We start from the raw sequence: 19,491 nt of genomic DNA, 5'->3' as shown, positions 1-19,491 counted from the left end.
CATAATCGGGTTATACGGGTTCACTTCGTGTTGGCGGGTTGACCCGTGGCCGACCCGTTTATTAAATGGGTCATGATGGGTTGACCCGCTGCCGACCCGCTTTTTAATCGTGCGGGTTCAACCCGCTTTATTTCGTGCGGGTTTCGAGTCGTGTTATCGGGTCGTGTCGAAATTGACAGCCCTAGCTGTAACCCCTCTCCAAGAAATTGCCGGGCCACTAGTTTTCAAATTCCCATCGGGCAGTCGCGTCGAGAAGGCAAGGCGAGCCAACGCCGCCCAAGCACGCCGCCGGACAAGAAGAAAGCTGCAACCCTAGACAAGAGTGAGTCCGGGTTTTGTGGATTCTTATTTTTTATTAGACTTTAGAATCTTAGCTGCGTTTATGGGTATTTTAATTGGTCAAAGTAAACTGGTAGAGGGATATGGAATACTTGACAACTTCAGACAATTTATAGAAAAATAGAAACAGTATCTAAGAAAGCAGAAAAAGAAAAGACATTACGACAAATTGACAAAATATGCCTCTCTTTTGCACCATCATATCCCATTGATAATCGACCTGACTGCCACAAAGTCATCCAGTTTGGTCTGATCACTCTACTTATTTGTTTATTGAATGACTATGAATGCACTGAATTTAACTAGTGTTAGCTCTTTCCTTATTTGAATATTGCGTCGGTGGCGGATCTGATGGGTTGTTTACCAGGGACATTAAGACTCTTCCACCATTGCCTCCATATAAATAATTTCTTTTGGACTCTTAATCCTGGACAGAGCCTCATATCACACTAACCAGCTTTCAAAAGATTCAAGTATGATCAATAAAAAGTACACTTCCAACCTTTATACGTACTCTCTTTTTATCCTTATCTTCGTTTTGTCATCATGGTTTTCCCCTGCCATGGCACAAAACCAAACCATCCCGGTGAATGTAGGAGTTATTCTTCATGACCTTAATTCACAGGTGGGGAAGATTTTGTTGAGCTGCATTAATATGGCCCTTTCAGACTTCTATGCTTCTCATACTTACTATAACACTAGATTGGTTTTGAACACTAGAGAGTCCAAACGAAATGTTGTCAGTGCAGCTTCTGCAGGTAGTTCTCTCACTTTTGGTTTCAACCCAGATTCAATTTTACTCGTGTGGACGTATCTGTATCATTTGATCTTATTTTTATTATGATTATCCTTTTTCATTGAGATACAGCTCTAGATCTGATAGAGAATGCACATGTGCAAGCAATCTTAGGACCAGTGACATCAATGGAAGAGAGCTTTGTTATAAGTCTTGGGGAGCAAGCTGAGGTGCCCATTGTATCATTCTCTGCAACAAGCCCTTCTCTTACTTCACTGCGAAGCTCCTACTTTTTTCAGTTTGCACAAAATGACTCGGCCCAAGTAAAAGCATTAAGTGCAGTTGTAAAAGGTTTTGGATGGAGGCAAGTGGTGCTCATATACGTAGACAATGAGTTTGGGGAAGGAGTCGTACCATGTTTAACTGATGCCTTGGAGGAGGTTGATGCCCGTGTACCATACCGGAGCATCGTTTCCCCATCAGCCACAGATAGCCAAATAGTTGAAGAGCTTTACAAGCTAATGACGATGCAAACAAGGGTCTTCATCGTCCACATGACAGCTGATTTGTCATCCAGGCTATTTGCCAAGGCAAAAGAGATTGGAATGATGAGTGAAGGCTATGTTTGGCTCACAACTAACAGCATACCTAATAGTTTGAAGTTTCTGAATTCTTCAGCTATAAATTCCATGCAAGGTGTATTAGGTGTGCAAACTTACATTCCAGCGACTGTAGAGTTTGAAGAATTCAAGCTTCGGTGGAAACAACAATTCCGCAAAGACAATCCAACCATCATTGGTGCTGAGTTGAATATTTTTGCATTGTGGGCTTACGATGCTGCGTTTGCATTGGCCATGGCAATTGAAGAAGTTAGGACTACAAGCTTTGGTTTCCAAAGGAACAATGCTTCCATCAACTCATCAACAGATCTTGAAAGTTTTGAGGTCTCTCAATATGGTCCAAAACTTTGCCAAGCACTGTCACTTACTAGATTTGAAGGCATAGCTGGAAATTTCAGCCTTGTTGATGGGCAGCGTCAAACATCAACTTTTCAGATAGTCAATATAAATGGTCGTGGAGCTAGAACAGTTGGATTTTGGACCTTGAAAAATGGAATCATGAGAAAATTGGGTTCACCATCATCAGTAAACTCGAGCATAAGTTCAACTTCTAAAGGCGATCTTGGACCAATTATATGGCCCGGAGATTCAATCTCTGTTCCCAAAGGATGGGTAAACCCAGCAAACGGCAAGAAGTTGAGAATAGGAGTTCCCGTAAAGGAAGGTTTCACTGAGTTCGTTTCTGTGACAAAAGATCCAAGCACTAACACAACATATGTCACAGGGTTCAGTATTGACGTCTTTAAGGCTGCAGTGGACATATTACCTTATGCTCTTTCTTACGAGTTGATTCCCTTTGCAAATCCTGATGGCAAAATGGCTGGCACTTACAATGATTTGTGCTATCAAGTATATCTTGGGGTAAAATTCTTCTTCTTTCATGGTTTTAAACAGTAACTAATATTGTGTTTCTGATTTATATGTATGTATATATATTATATATGGATATTAAAACATATAATACATTCTGACTTTTCATGCATGCTTAGATGCTAATATACTTAATTTCATTACTAACAGAAGTTTGATGCTGTGGTGGGAGATGAAACAATTAGAGGAAATAGATCATTGTATGTAGATTTTACCATGCCATACACAGAATCTGGTGTTGTGATGGTTGTGCCACTCAAAGACATCAGGAGAAAAAGTGCGTGGGTTTTCTTAAAGCCTTTGACATGGGATCTTTGGCTGACAACCTCTTGTTTCTTTGTCCTTATTGGTTTCGTGGTTTGGGTTCTTGAACACCGAATCAATGCAGATTTTCGTGGCCCTCCCTCATATCAAGTTGGCACGAGCATCTGGTTTTCTTTCTCGACCATGGTTTTTTCACACAGTAATTGTCCAATACCCTTAACTAATTTCAGATTAATCAAGACATTTCAATTTGCAATTCTATATACTATAGAACTCCATTTATTTAAATTTTCGTAAATTAGGTTTAAAAATTTCTAACTAAGATTTTCCACTTGTACTCTACAGGGGAGAGAGTAGTTAGCAACTTGGCTAGATTTGTGATGATTATATGGGTATTTGTTATGCTCATATTGACACAAAGTTACACGGCTAATCTTGCGTCACTATTAACAGTCCAAAAACTTTACCCTGTTGTTACTGATCTAAAGCATTACTTAAGGAATGGGGATACCGTTGGCTACCAAAACAATACATATATTTATGATATCTTAAGAGAAATAGGCTTTGATGAGTCCAAGCTTAAGGCATATAAATCTGTTGAAGAATGTGATGCTCTTCTTTCGAAAGGCAGTGAAAATGGTGGTATTGCAGCTGCTATTGATGAAACCCCCAACATGAAGCTTTTTCTTGCAAAATATTGTTCCAAATATACTATGGTTGGACCAATTTTTAAAACTGATGGCTTTGCCTTTGTAAGATCTCTCTCTCTCTCTCTCTGTAGATATATGTCTGGTTTGTTTACTAATTTGCCAAGGTGACTTGCAGGTCTTTCCAAAAGGTTCTCCTCTTCTTCATGATGTTTCGCAAGCAATCCTAAACGTGACCGAAGGGGATGTTATACTGAACATTGAAAACAAATGGTTCAATAAAGAAGGCAGTTGTCAAGATAACTCCAACCCAGGGGTTTCTAGTAACAGGCTTGGCCTTGAAACCTTTTGGGGCCTATTCCTCATTGCCGGGGTGGCTTCAGTACTCGCCCTCATCATATTTCTAGCTTCCTTCCTTTACGAGCATAGGCACGTTTTGATTCTCACTGATCCAGGAGCCTCTACACGAGGAAAATTTCGAACTATGTTAGAAATTTTTAATGAAAAAGATTTTAGTTCTCATACATTTAAAACCACTCAACGAGATAGAGTCGCTAATGTGGGAGATGCAGTTAATGCCATACTAAACAACTGCTTGGAAATTCCATTGGGAGACAGTTCTGACAGCGCAGATCCAAGTTCACAGTTCATTGGAGAGCAACAAAATAGTACTACGACACCATCTACTGGTCAAGAGCCTGCAGAGGTGAATCCAGCTACTGAGGTTGATATAACAAATGATGGCGAAATGGAAGGCACTCCTGAACGAGCTCAACATTTCTCCGATTGTTAACATAAATTTTCCAACCTGTTGTGACATAATAATATTCAACTATGGTTTTTGTTTTATGTCTATATAAACCAATGTTTTAAAACGCTGAGGCGTAGGCCGAGGCGTTTTTCTGTGAGCCTCAAGAAAGTGTTTGCCTTGAGGCGTAAGGCGTAAGCCTTACGTATAAAATACCTATATTCATGTAATTATTACTCTTATATATACCACACTAAGAGTAACAAAAAAAACATTATTAATTGTCATTCACTTATAATAAATAAAGTACTAGAACCATATAATTCAACAAAATCATCAACACAAAATAAAATCAAAGATCTAAAGTTCTGGCAGCATATCAATTAACACTCAATTACTGTGGAATATGGTACTGGTATTATAAAAAAGAGAACAAAGGCAATTCTGATGCATTACCATACACATGGAGCTCCTAATGGAAATGCATCATCCGGTGAAAAACCCAATAAGAGTTGCTTCCTGATGCAAGAGAACAGATATAAAAAAGATCAAATACAAAATAGAAAAGCTAGGGTGTGAATATGCAATCGTGGATAAACATTATATGTAATATATCTTACAGATAGATATAGAAGTTTAAAACTCCTTTGCCAGAACTTCTACTTCAAAGCCATTAACAATTAAAAAGCCAAGATATGATTATAAATATCTAGTCAAAGCCTGATATACCTTAGCCTTAACCAAATGGATCGAGTTTCTGTATATAGTACTTTTGTTAATAAAAAGTCAAATAACTCCAAACGTCGTATGGAGGAAACCGCCCAGTTCCGCCATTTTTACAGATTGAATGGATTTCACAGCCATAAACTTTCTATCTCAAAAATTCGAGTTTGGGCAACTGCACAAACTCGCCACCACCTGAATCAGCCACGGGAACAACTCAAACCCAGATACATATATTCTTACATTACCAAACATTCAAATATATTCTTGAGTTCTTGACATAATTGGAATCAATTGGAATCTGGTTCAAAGTTTCAAACACTTTTCATGATTTATAATGGAATCAATTGGAAACATACCTTCAAATGGACTGCTGTGAATCGAACTCCAATTCCTTGAAATGGCCGGCTGCGAATCGAACTCCAATAATACCTTCAAATTGACTGCTGCGAATCAAAATCGTAATCCTAAATCGAACTCTGGGTTATAGGGATCGAACTTACTGCCTCTTGTAAGAGAGGAGGCTGAAATCGGCTCTCCAATACTCACAGCAGAACAGTCGCGACCTAAAGGCTTTAAACACGATCTGTTTCAAAACGACGTCATTTTTCTGTTGTTGCTGGGCCTGCGCCTTTGACGCCTTGGGCGTCGCTTTTCACGCCTTGGTCGACGCCTCAACCGCCTCAGCAGCCTCGTCGCCTAACCTTCAAAACACACTCAATTTCAGGCATGATTTCCGCTTTTTGAGCCTCAGGCGCGCCTGAAGGCGCGCTTTTTAATTCATTGATATAAACTATAAAATAGGTATTCCTTTCCCGGTTCTACACTCTCACATGTACGTCGTGAGTCCGATGGGGTAGCTCATAAGCTTGCCCAAGTTGCTTTGCAAGTTGTATGGCTTGGTGATGTACGTACCACCAATTTTGAGCACATATGTTGCTCTTGCTCACCAATGTACTCACTAGTTTCATTTTAATGGAAAGGTGAATCACATATTAGATGCTAAATTTAAGGTTATATGGTCGTGTTACATTATACATACTTTACATGTATGATATCAGAAGAACTGCAACTTCGCTTCTATTTATCCTTAGAAAAAGGTTCATACTTTTTTGTTGTTTGACCACAGGTAGTTCTACTCGGTAACGAAGAGACAAACTCTATAGGGTTACTAGGTGAAGATATTGGACATACCTGAGATGGAGCTTCTTGACTAGAAAGATTGACATCAGGGGCTGAAGTATCAAATGAGGGGAGGCTGGAATAGAGTCTTCTTTAGCTTTAGAAATCAACTGGTCGAGTATACTTCTGCCCATTTCTCCGGTTCTTGTTCGACTGGTCAAGTTGGGCAATTCGACTAGTTGATTCCGGGATACCAGTACTCTCTTCTTCTGCGTCTTTATTATTCTTCAACTCTCCACCAACAAACATCTCTTCAAAAAATTCACTCTCCCCTTAAGAGAGATGTTGTTGGGGGAGAAATAACATATATCTTCATAAAATGACACGTCCATGGTGAAGTAGAACTTTTGTATAGGTGGGTGATAGCACTTATAGCCTTTCTGATGAGAACCATAACCTACTAAGACACATTTGAGAGCTCGGGCATCCAACTTTGACCTTTGATTTTTTGGTCTGTGGACAAAGGCAACACAAACAAAGACACGGCCAGGAAGATTATGGAAGGAAGGAATAGAGAAATGGGTTGACAACACTTCAAAGGGAATGCGCCCTTGAAGAACACTAGAAGGAAGACGATTAATAAGATGTCAGGCAGCCTGAACTGCTTTACCCCAAAGATACTTGGGCATATGAGTACTAAATAGCAATGCTCGTGCTATGTCTAGGAGATGATAATTTTTGCGCTCAGACACACCATTTTATTCAGGTGTTTGAGGACAAGTGGTTTGATGGATTATACCTTTTTCTTGGAAATATTCCTGAAAATCATGATTAACAAACTCCACCCCCCTCCCCCTCTTATCAGAACAAAATTTTTTGATATGACCATTGAACTGTGTTTGAATCAATTTTTGAAAAGCTTGAAAAACAAAAAAACATCATCCTTAGACTTAAGCAATGCTACCCATGATAACCGAGTGCAATCATCAATAAACAAAACAAAATAACGCATTCCAGAAACAGTGGGTTCTCTGAAAGGTCCCCACACATCAGAGTGAATAATCTCAAAAGGTATAGAACTTTTATTAGAAAGACTCAATGGATAGTTCACTCTATGGCTTTTCACCAAAACACAAGTTCCACAATGCAAGGATGACTCATCAATGCCAACAAATAAAGAGGGCATAGCTTTATGCATTACACTAAATGAAGGATGCCCTAAGCGTCTGTGCCATAACTAGACTTCATTAAGCTATCTAGAAATCAAAGTCAAAGAAACTGGTATATTCTTCCTTGGTCTCTCCTCGACATAAGCTTGATCAAGATGAAACAGTCTCCCCCATCATATACCCCTTGCTAATGACTTCCCTGGTCAGAAGATCTTGAAACACCACATACATGGGAAAAAATGTCGCAGAGCACAAGGATTGAGTATTCAGTTGTGGAATTGAGGTTAGGTGGTGAGACAAGTCTGACACATATAACACATCATGCAATACTAAGGGAGGTGTGACTCTTATGAAGCCAATATCTAGGACAGGAAAGGATTCACCATTGTCATTTGTAACAACTGACACATTAGGGGTAGATAAGGTAATGAAATACATCCTATCATAGGTCATATGATTTGAAGTACTAGAATCAATAATCCAAGTATCTGAACCTACAAAGTTAGAAATTTTTAAAGCCATACCAATCTTACCAATACCTCTAGCAACCATTGAGACTGAGGGAGGGTAAGTACTGCATATGGTAATATCTTGCCCAGCGACTCCAAAGTACTCTGAACTCTGAACAAGATGAATAGCTGCCTTTCCTCTGCCTCGTGGTTTAGTTGGCTTCGATTTGCTGAAGTATCCAGTCGGGAACCTAACTAACTTATAACAAGTCTCTTTGGTATGTCCAATCAATTTGCAATGTTGACATACAGGCTTGCCTGGAGAAGAACTCTGAGTCATGGGATGTAATCTTGATTGTGGTGTACTAAAGCTAGGAGGAGGACCTTGAGCCCTTGGGGGCTTAGCTTGGATTGTCAGGCTGGAGATTTCAGAATGAACTGCCTTTGTGCTATCTTGCTGAGACTCATCCTTGCGAATGTAGGTAAAGCCTCAGTAAGGGAAGGAGGCTCTTGTCGACACAACAGCTTTCCCCTTGCAATGTCATCTCTAGCATCTTCTCCACTTAGAAACTGTTGCACACGCTCCACTCCTTCTCCTTCTAATACCAAGTAATATCCTCAGCATTCTTCAATTTGTTTGGTCACTGCTAATCAATCTCAACCCAAACGTTTTTCAACTGGGTGTAGAACACTAAAACTGCTTGCCCATCCTGCATCATCCTTGTTGCCTTGCACAATAACTCATAGATCTGAGAAAAATTAGATTCATTCAAGTAGAGATCATTGAGCGTCTTCCAAACTTCTGCAGTAGAATCACACCCAATGATCAATTGGGTTACCTCATTGGTCATGGCCTTGTATAGAATTAACAGTACATGTCCATCAGCATCTTCCCACTTGACATACTTTTCACTTTCCTCATTCCCTGGCACCTTAATGTACCAATGACATGTCCCATCTTATGGATTCCATGAAGGTGAGCGGAAATCATCTTCTTCCATGTCCTTTCAGTTTTGCTCCTCCGAATGAACCTGAGGAAGAATCTGGGTTTTGAATGGAGACTTCAACTTTCTAAATACCAATTCCAGTATTCTGGAAGTGGAGCATCAAGGCCAGCCATTGGAATACTGACAAAAAATAATATGCAGCAGAATTGAAATAGAAGGTGTGTCGACTAGTCGAGAGGGATTGATCGACTAGTCAGGAAGCCGCAACAAACCTTTTGAAAAATAGAAACAATACTAACCTCCAAATTTGAGGAAGGAACAGAGATCTAACCCCCGAGTGTGAGGAAAGAAAAATGAAGGAAAAACAAAGAGACAAAGTCCATTCGGATCTTTGCTCTGATACCAAGTTAAATCATGCAATGGAAATGAAGAAATATTTGTGAGAGATGAATTTTCTGATATTGATTCAATGGTGTATATGGGGTTATATATACAAGCCGTACACTATTACATGTTCATCTTGTTCTCCAAGTAAACTTGTTCTCCAAGTGTACTTGTCCTCCAAGTTTCCTTCTTCTACAAGTTTACTTTATATTCAAGTAAACTTGTCCTACACAACATGATTCACAAGTTAACAAGATTGTGAGGTAGATCTCATACACCAAGTTTTGTGATATTCAGCCAGCTTGCAGAGAAGGAGAAGAGAGAAAAGGAGTTGTTGAGCCAAATCATCGAGGAAGCTGAAGATTTCAAAGTTGAATTCTACTAGAAGAGGAAGATCACTTCTGAGAATAACAAAGCTACTAACAGGGAAAAAGAGAAGGTTAGATCAAGTTAACTTTCAGAATATTATAGTTTCTTCTATTCTTTGTTTGAATGAGCTCTTCTGTGAGATAATGTCAAATTTTTACCTGGCTGCCTTTGTTTTGAGTGTGGTCGGTATGCATTTTAAGATCTTGTGAACTGATACTGATATTTAATTACTCGCATCGCTTGATTTGCTTATCCGTTTGCTTGGTTGAAATAGGTTTCTAAGAAGAGACACATCTTAGAAACACATCTGGTTGACATATCATGTCAACAAATCTTAAAATTTCTCTTCTTTGAAAAAAAAAAAATTGTTTAAGAATGAGAGATTTGAGAGCGATTGATGAGAGAATTGTGTGTTCCACTATTGATAATAGGAGCCCTATACATAGGGATTACAAAGTACATATTCTAATGATACAAGGAAAACTATTCCGAACAGGTGTAAGAATTCTAGAACCTTCTACTATTACAATCATAGAACTAATCCTAGTTTAATAAGGCACACAAAGTTGATTTCCTTCAACACTCCCCGTTGTGCCGCTTAAACTTGGTGGTGACGCTTCATCCATTGCCTCGTTAAAAACCTTGCTCGAGTGAAAAACCCTGTGAGACAAAAACAAGCTCAAGGAGGAGAAAGAGAGTACAATACGTCCTTCACTCTTCGAGATCGAACATGTAGACATCATAACTCCCCTTGATGTCGATATCTCCCCCTGATTGCTACAATCGTGAGAGTTCAGATAACTTTCTCAATCTGATGCTCTTCACATATTTCTTGAAGGTGGATTTAGGTAACGACTTAGTGAATAAGTCTGCTAGATTATCCTCTGATCGGATTTGATTCACGTCAATCTTTAGAAGCGATTGTTGTTGCTGATTATAAAAGAATTTAGGCGATATATGCTTGGTGTTGTCGCCCTTGATGAAACCTAACTTCATTTGCTTAATACAAGCTGCATTATTCTCATAAATGCATGTAGGTTCATCCATGGTAGACTTCAAACCACAACTTCCTCGAATATATCTAATTACAGACCTTAGCCATATACATTCGCTCACGGCTTCGTGTACAACAATACTCTCTGCATGATTTGAGGAAGTAGCAACAAGGGTCTGTTTTGTAGACCTCCAAGATATCGCAGTGCTTCCCATGGTAAAGACATAATCCGTTTGGGAGCGACCTTTGTGAGGGTCAGAGAGATACCCTGCATCAGCAAAACTCATCAAAACATCATTGTCGTTTTGATGGAGGGAAGTAGGGGGACGCCAGCCACCTTGGACGGTTGTAGCGCCGGCGGGGGCAACATGGCCGGCGACAAAGTCTTGGACTGCGGTAACTTGCCTCTTGGGGTCCTGTCCCAATTTTCCGTCATTCCTCTTCTCTTTGTAGGGATAAAATAGGCTCATATCATCGTACCTCTTAAGTATCAAAAGATTGTCTTTACACCAATCCAATGGCGGCGTGTTGGCACAGAATTATGTCGAGCTAATAAGTTCATTGCTAATGAGATGTCCGGTCTTGTGCATTGAGCTAAGTACAACAATGCGCCTATTGCACTTAGATAGGGCACTTCGGTCTCTAATAATTCTTTGTCCTCATTCTTTGGATGAAATGGATCTTTTCTGGGCTTAAGACTACGGCCAATCATGGGAGTACTCATAGGCTTCGCTTTATCTTCATTAAAGTGCCTTAGAATTTTCTGAGTATATGCAGACTGATGGATCAAAATCCGATCACTACGGTGCTCGAGTTCTAAACCGAGACAAAACCGTGTTTTCCCAAGATCTTTCATCTCAAATCTGGATTTCAAATATTTACTAGTTTCCTTTAACTCATCTAGAGAATCAATTAGGTTCATGTCATCAACATAAACTGCTACGATTGCAAATCTGGAACCACATCCCAATCAAGTAGTCACTTAGACGATTATACCACATCCGTCCGGATTGTTTTAATCCATATAGTGAGCGTTTTAATCTTATTGAAAATGCGCTCCGTGGTTTAGAGCCACTTGATTTGGGTAATTGAAGTCCATCTGGAACCTTCATATATATCTTTGAATTTAGATCCCCATAGAGATATGCTGTAACCACATCCATAAGCTGCATGTCAAGTTTTTTGGAAACTACCAAACTGACAAGGTAGCGAAACGTTATAACATTCATTACCGGAGAGTATGTATCCTCGTAGTCGATTCCAGGGCGTTGAGAGAAACCTTGCACCACGAGGCGGGTTTTATATCTAACCACCTCATTTTTCTCATTATGCTTTCTAACAAAGACCCATTTATGGCCAATAGGCTTTATATCTGGGGGTGTCTGCGTTATAGGCCTAAATACCTGTCTCTTTGCTAGTGAATCCAATTCAGCCTGGATCACATCTTTCCATTTAGGCCAATCCGCTCTTCGTTGACATTCTTCTACAAAGCGAGGTTCAATATCATCATATTCAATAATTCCTTTTGCAACATGATATGCAAATGCATCATTAATAGCAGTAGAATTTCTATCCATCATCTTATGTACACTAATGTAATTCATGGAGATCTCTCTATTATCTGGAATTGGTTCTGACATTGAAGCGTCCCCCAATGATGTCTCTTGGACATAACCATAATCTGGAATATTCTCATGAGATGGATTATTCACATCGATGATTAATGGATTATTTTGTGCCAAACTCGCTTTCTTCCTTGGGCAAGAATCGATCGAACCTATGGGCCTCCCGCGCTTCTTGGCAAGAGCCGTGAGCCTAGCCACTGCGTCACCCATATAGGGGACATTGGCACCATGCTCAGGTTTCCTTGAGGTGGCATCATGTCCTCTAATTTTAGGGACATCAATCCTTGCAGGCACGTTTGCAGCAGGTATGTGTGATCTCGTCACTTTAGCGATATCAGAAAACGCATAAGGCCTCGATTCTGCTATGTTCTGAAGATCAAGAATTCTATGTACTTCAATTTCAGACTATACGGTTAGGGGATCAAGATGAGACAGGTGGGGATAGACCACGACAATTCCTATCATTCCTATTGAACATTTATGTTCTTATCTCCCTCTGACGACGGGAAGACTGTCTCATCGAAGTGACAATCCGTAGATCTGGCAGTAAAGTGATCGTCTGTCAAGGGTTCTAAGTAGCGGACAATAGTTGGAGAGTCATATCTAACATAAATGCTTAATTGTCTTTGAGGACCCATTTTGGTGTGCTATGGCGGCGCAATTGGCACATAAACTGCACACCCAAATGTGCGTAAGTGCGAGACATCAGGCTCATACCCAATCACCATCTGGGACGCAAAAAAGGGTTAAGTGGCAGTAGGCCTCAGACGAATCAGCACAGTTGCATGCAATATTGAATAGCCCCAAGCAGAAATAGGGAGATTGGTGCGAATAACCAATGCTCTAGCAACCATTTGTAGTCGTTTAATGGCGGCTTCTGCTAAACTATTTTGGGTGTGAGCATGAGGAACAGGATGTTCAACTTCAATCCCAATGGACATGTAATATTCATCAAAAGTTTTTGATGTAAACTCCCCAGCATTGTCTAGTCTTATAGACTTAATCAGATGATTAGGGTCGTGAGCTCTTAACTTAATAATTTGGGCTAGGAGTTTAGCAAATGCAGTGTTCCTTGTGGACAATAGCATGACATGTGACCAGTGTGTCAATGCATCAACCAACACCATAAAATATCTAAATGGTCCGCAAGGTGGTTGAATAAGTCCACAAATATCACCTTAGATTATGTGTAAGAATGATATATTTTCTTTAGTGTCCTTTGCATAGGATTGTCTCGATTCTAATTTTGCTAAAGAGCAGGCTTTGTAGAATGAATGATGGGTATTAGAAACAACCAATAAGGATTTTGGTTGAGTCATGAAGTCACAATTGACTTTAGAAGTAGAAAGAGTAGTCAAATAGGAATCCATGACGTCAAAGCCATATGGGGGGCCGTAGGGGGTAGACGGCGCCAGCCCTTAGTGGCCAGTCTTTCACAATCGTGACGCCATGAGGCGCATGTGCTTCTCCTCGAACCAATATTTGGTTATTCTTACTTCTCTTCGTCCTGAAGAATGGATGTCCATGTGAAGTCTTTAATATACGGATCATCATGTCACTACCTGGGTGTCCCAAACAGTCATGCCAAAGCCTATATGTGTCGGATTCCCATAAATCATCTCTCATAACATAATTGGATTCAATGATTCGAACAGTGGTTGCATACAACCCACTAGAACAACACATAAGTTTCTCTAAGACTCTTTTATGTCCGTAGTCATTAGAGGTGATGCAAAGGAATTCTTGTCCATTCTCACAATGTGTTTCCATATGAAAACCATTGGCTCTTATATGTTTGAAGTAATAAAGTTCGAAAAATATGTCCACGACATGAGATAAAATAAATCGATACTTTATTAATAATAGCCAATGATTACATCAAAGTTTCTTGACCAAAATCTAATCCAAAATAAAAATCAAATTTTAGACAAATTGTAGTCACTCAATCCGTTCGGTAACTCCAATTAAATATAACCAGGAAAGTAGGAAGAGATGTCGGTGGAGCGAGGCTCTCTTAAATACCACTAATCTCAACTAGTTTCCTAGACATCACACTTAATTAGGTGACCCTAGTGAGAAAGAGTTAATCCAATAAGTCATTTTATTAATTAAGGCATAATTGCCATTACATAATTCTTGGAAAAAATAAAAGACTATTCTAAATAAAAATATGCGGCATTTTGTCTTCATCGCCAGATTTAAAGTTCTTTTGTATTCGATGTCTTGATCACTATGATGCGGCTACCTTCTTAGGTACATTGCAAATTCAGGTCCATTGATCAAACGTTCCATATCAAAAATAGACACCATAAAGAGGATTCTCCCTTGATTGAAGCGCATTGGCGCAATATGCATGGTCGCTAGGACCGGTGGCGTTGGAAAGTGATGACCATGGCCAACGTTGGCTCCATGGTTTCCAACCCTTCGTCCCTCAAAATCATGCCTCCTATGGTCGTGCGATTGTCGCCTGGGGCGATTACCTTCATGAGCATTTCGATCGTATGGATCATGACGTTGATGGCGACTTTCTCTAGCCATAGGACGATGCTCTTGATGGCTATCTTGAAGCCTATCAATTTCTCTTTTCACAAGCTCGTTGCCATGTCTTTCAGCAGTGGCCATAGCTTCAATAAGATGTTGAAAACTTGTGATCTCTCTAGCATTTACATTAGTCCGGAATAAATCAGAGGACTTCACAGCATAGACAGGGAAGGTATTGAGGGTTTTCTCAATCAATTGGTCCTCTGTGATCGTCTTTCCACAGAGACGCATCATTGCTCTGATGTGGAGGGCTTCCGAATAAAATTGCATGCTGTGTCAAATTCAGAGAAGCGAAGATCTTTCCATTCTGCCTTTGTATTCGGAAGGATGGAGTCACAAACATTGCCATATCGTTCGCGAAGCGCTTGCCAAAGCTTTATGGCGCTATCCTCATTTATGAACTCAAACTGGAGGTCACTATCCAAGTGACGTTTCATGAAGGCAAGTGCCCTGGAATTATCTTTCTCAGTTTGAGGGTCTGGAGCTGTTTCTATAGGATAAAGCTTTTAGATTGTATGCAATAAATCATAGGCAATAAGGTGGATCTCGACATCAACGACCCATATTAAGTACCTTTTGCATGCATAATCCAATGGAACAAAATTGAGCTTGTTTGTGTTCGGTATCCTAAAAGATGAAACAAGAACAAGTTAGTTTTGGAGTCACACTACAACAAAAGTGGACAATAGATACCATTTCTTCTCCACGATTGAGTTAATGGTGAGTGAGCTTTGATTTTATGTTCCTTCCTTAGATAGTAAAGGGCATGACCCACATTATTTGACACCAGATGACTAATGGTGGAGAGATGGAGAGGTGGAACATGTTGATGATGGTGACTATCCAATTTTTTTTAATAAAAAATATATATTTTGTGGATAAGATGTTTTCACGTGGTCACAATTTGGTTTTTTTTTCTTTTTAATCATTATTTGGATTGTGAGGACTCGTACATTCACACTCGTTCTTTCAGACCAAAAACCTTCTTTTCTCTTGGCAGCCATGGCCAGACGCCAGTCCATGGAAACAAACTCTCCCACTTGCTCTCTCTAGCAGCTTAGCAAACTAACAAATTATTTTCAAGGTTTCAAGAACATCGACCGAGATCTTTTATTACGAGTGGTCTCTATATGCGGTTGGCTTTGTCTCACCTAAATCTCAGATCTCTACGAAAGGTGCAACAAATTGGTTTTCTTTTTTAATTTTAGGGAATTGATTCTTTTCCTTAATTATGTTTGTTTGTTTCTAGATTTCGTTTTTAGGCTCTTGCATGTTGGCGGATCTAAGCCCAGATTAGCCTCTTGTCACTCTCCTCGCATTCATCTCTTCCTCGCTCAAATCACACCAGATTTGGTGTTCGTAGTACAACTTCCTCTTAGGCTTGGAGAACTGTGCTGCTTCCAGTTCTATGCTCAGCTTCGGAGCCCAATCAGAATGCCGAATCCGAACCGAAAACGTCATCATCTCCGCCAAAGGTTTGGTCTTTATGATTACGTCATCGTTTTAGCTACTTCCCAACTTCATAATTATCTTAATTCAAACACGCAAAACAAGGAAAAAGATAATGGAATTTTGTTTTTCGAGATAAGGTTTGGTTTTTATGATTCTGATTTTCCTTTTGGTTTTTGTCAATGTTCCACTTCCATTGTTTTGAATGCTTGCACATGGATTAGTTGCAAAGAGTTGACCTTATGGATTTGGGAATTCTGATGCTAGCGTGGTTTTACTTGGGAGTTGGGACTACAACCTCCATGGCAGCTGCTAGTGCTTGTTTCTTGTACATTCTTAGCACACAGTTTTCAGGAACTTCGTGCTTCGTATTGTTTGTGATCGGCTTTCCTTTCCTTCAACTTATTTCATCACTTTAAAGGTTAGCTATGAATGCGCGATTTCTTTTCTTTGGTTTGATGTTGTTGTTGAGAATGACCTGATTTTGTTTCCTATTATTGAATTGCATTGAAATTCTGCTATCGTTGTTTTGACTCTCACCATCACCCTGCGGGAGTCAATCATTAAGGAGATAACCGAAAACCATTAATATGATGCTGGCAATCTGTTATTAAGTCCTCAATGTACCAATTACATTGTAAGCCTTTAGCTGGTGGCATATTCTCTGTGATAATTCAAAAGATTTTCCTCTTTTTGTCTCTGCACTCTCAGAAATGCATATATTGGTTTTTACGTTTGACTCTAACTCTTAAGATTTCCTTTTCATTGCACAGGTTGGTGAGTTTATGCACCTTCTATGACTCGAATCAATACCTAAAAAGGAGTTGTTGGGTGTACCAATTGTAAGTCATCCAAAATCTTTCAATTAAAAACATAAGGTTCTGATTCTTTGCCGTTGCCATTTGTATGTCAAATGCTGGATCAATTTCTTTAATGAAGATCAGGTCATAATTTTTGTGTACATACCTGTTATGTCTTGCTGTTGGACTAGGTTGGTCAGTTTTCTTTTCCTTTTTTGTACTTTTATCAGTCCAGACTGAATATGTTGTGAAATTAGCTGTGCTTTCTCTTACAGTATTACTCACTCCCCTGTTTCGTCACATTCTTAATATTAAGTCATTTACTTTTCAAATATTTGTAGGTTTCTCCAGTATTGATCTGTATAGGTACCCTAGTTATATCTCAATTGCTATCCAAGATATATGGAGCATTTTCAAATGTCAATTCTAGCATCTAGTGAGACCTTTATGTTGCAAATGGCTCTGAACAGCTAGCAGGCGTCATCAACCTCAATATGCTACTCTGGTATGTTCTCTGGTTTTCTATTTCATCAAATCTTATATGTTATCCATGTCTGAAATTGATATATCACTTCTGGCATGTTAATATGGCTTTTTTCCATCTTATTTGCAAACTGGTTTATCTTTTGTATATTATTGCTTGTTGATACCCTACATGTAAATAATTGTTTGTAATTTACAATAGTTTGAATACTATGAAAGTGAGCAGTGGCTGACATGAGCTATTCCTTTTGAGCATTTACAGAGGCATTATTATTCTTAGTTTAGACCTTCAGCTATGCTGCTATAGCTAATGTTTAACTCTAGCCAGGAGTCAAATATTCTCTTTGACATAGCTTGACTGGTTAACTGGTTAATGGGGCTTAAGGTCCAAACAGATGGTGTTCCCCTTTAAATTTGGTAGAAAACAGAAACAACTACATGCCCACTATGTAATAAAATATTAAATAAGTTATTTACAATAGATTGTGGCAGTTTTTTCATTGCATAGTTTCTGTGGGATCTAATATTGACTATCATTCTCTTATTTTGGATCAACAACCAATGGATTTTGAGTTCCCAATGGAGTTTCTTGAGGCTGGGAATGTATACAACTATGCAAATAACTATGTTTCTCGGAGATCCTTAAGTTGTTGTTACCACTACTTGACAGATTACTTGTTTGATAGTACTTGACAGTTTCATCAAGAGATCATACATATATTAGGTAATCATATAACCATTTCCTTCAGCTTGTGTGTTTCAGAATTTTAATTGTTCCACAGCAATAATTTTAGTTGATATCTCATATTATGGCTATGTAATAGTCTTGTCTTGTCTAAATTTTGCTTTAATTTTATGTGATGTAGTCATCCATGGAGGAGAAGAGCAGAATAAGGAGATCATTGGTATCATGCCATGGTTTAAGGCTGCCAAGAATTTTATTTTCTCATTATGTGGTTTGATAAAAATTATTGATATTGTAAATTTTTTTTTTTAAATTTAAAATATTGGTAATCACCATTATTAAGATGGAGCCACATATTTTATATTAAAATAATGCAAAAATAAAGTCACCAATAAAATGAATGAGATTGCTGGTGGTGATGGGGCCTACAGTTTTCAGTCACCAAAAAGTGATGGTGGTTTCTTGGGTATATGTCACGGCAGCAACAGAAACCATTCAAGTAATAGTGGCAAAGTCGTGTCTATTGCTATCCCCACACCAATCATTGGTGTCTATAGGATCAACACACACCATTCTCAATGGTGGTGTTAGGCCAGTTTTGTGGTAGTGTCAATGCTTTCACGAAAACTAATATAAATAAGATTTCCGAGCTATGCTACCAAGAAATCGATTTCTAAGAATATTTGGATTAGACAGAAACAGTGATGTTTATATGGTCATAAATCGAGGCCTACGGACGCTCGTAGTCCGAAGCTTACGAACACTCGTAGTCTGTAATATTTTGATGCTCACGAACACTCTTAGTTCGTGGTTTGCGAACGCTATTAGTTCGTATAGCGTAAATCCCCACGATTCCACTTTTTAAAGAATCGAACCCACGTTATAAGAAAGGTGGGATGTAGAAGAACGGAGGTTGCAAGTCCCCAAGAAAAAGAAGAAGAAATTTAAATTTCAAAAGCAGGAACTTTAATTTAAAACTTACTTGTTAATTCGAAGCTTGAAACCTTGAGTTTTGAATTCTTGAACTTTTGGAGACGATGTAGGGCGAGATGACGTCGACGAGAGGACTAGGGGGCTCGTGATGTGCAGAGGATGGTTTGAGTTTGCTGCTGAAGATAGAAGGGCCGAGGGCGGCTTCTTGGTGCACAGGGGCAGGCAGTCCGCATGCTAGCAACGCTAGCTGGGTTGCGGTGATGCTGCAGGGGCAACAGTGCAGCGACGCAGGGTTGCAGGGACACGGGCGAGCAGGAAGGCAACAGCAAGCGCAGAGGCACATAGCGAGGGACGCACGAGGGGCAGGCTGCAGTGGTAGCTAGGCTAGCTCGGGCTAGGGGCAGTGAGGCTAATTGGTGAAGGAGTTTTCAGTTTTGGGTTTTTGGTTTTTATTTCAGGGTTAGGGCTAGTGCTGATAATGTGTTTAAGAATGAGAGATTTGAGAGAGATTGATGAGAGAATTGTGTGTTCCACTATTCTAATGATACAAAGTACATATTCTAATGATACAAGGAAAACTATTCCAACTAGGTC

General features: G+C 39.4%; 1 protein-coding gene and 1 long non-coding RNA gene across 2 annotated transcripts; both read left to right on the top strand.

Moving 5' to 3' along the window:
• Nucleotides 1-787: 787 nt before the first annotated feature.
• Nucleotides 788-4,415, top strand: LOC112182116 (glutamate receptor 2.8). The gene is made up of 5 exons (XM_024320555.2): nucleotides 788-1,097; nucleotides 1,208-2,556; nucleotides 2,716-3,028; nucleotides 3,175-3,581; nucleotides 3,655-4,415. The coding sequence occupies exons 1-5, from the start codon at nucleotides 815-817 to the stop codon at nucleotides 4,267-4,269; spliced, it is 2,967 nt and encodes a 988-aa protein (XP_024176323.1). The 5' UTR covers nucleotides 788-814; the 3' UTR covers nucleotides 4,270-4,415.
• Nucleotides 4,416-16,180: 11,765 nt separating this feature from the next.
• On the top strand, nucleotides 16,181-18,361 carry LOC112181922. Its single transcript, XR_005804472.1, has 5 exons — nucleotides 16,181-16,633; nucleotides 16,770-16,838; nucleotides 17,138-17,301; nucleotides 17,950-18,003; nucleotides 18,146-18,361. It is a non-coding gene; the product is annotated as an uncharacterized LOC112181922 (long non-coding RNA).
• Nucleotides 18,362-19,491: the final 1,130 nt, after the last annotated feature.

This window comes from Rosa chinensis, chromosome 1, assembly GCF_002994745.2.
Source record: "Rosa chinensis cultivar Old Blush chromosome 1, RchiOBHm-V2, whole genome shotgun sequence".
Lineage (NCBI taxonomy): Eukaryota > Viridiplantae > Streptophyta > Magnoliopsida > Rosales > Rosaceae > Rosa > Rosa chinensis.
Note: the sequence above shows the minus strand (reverse complement) of the source record. Positions and strands in the feature narration are given on the sequence as shown.

Bases quoted from the DNA above. Each gene is read 5' to 3' on its own strand.
- LOC112182116 (XM_024320555.2), top strand. From the start codon at position 815: ATGATCAATAAAAAGTACACTTCCAACCTTTATACGTACTCTCTTTTT. The intron at 2,557-2,715 runs GTAAAATTCTTC...CATTACTAACAG, and splicing joins GCTATCAAGTATATCTTGGG to AAGTTTGATGCTGTGGTGGG. The intron at 3,029-3,174 runs GTAATTGTCCAA...TGTACTCTACAG, and splicing joins GACCATGGTTTTTTCACACA to GGGAGAGAGTAGTTAGCAAC.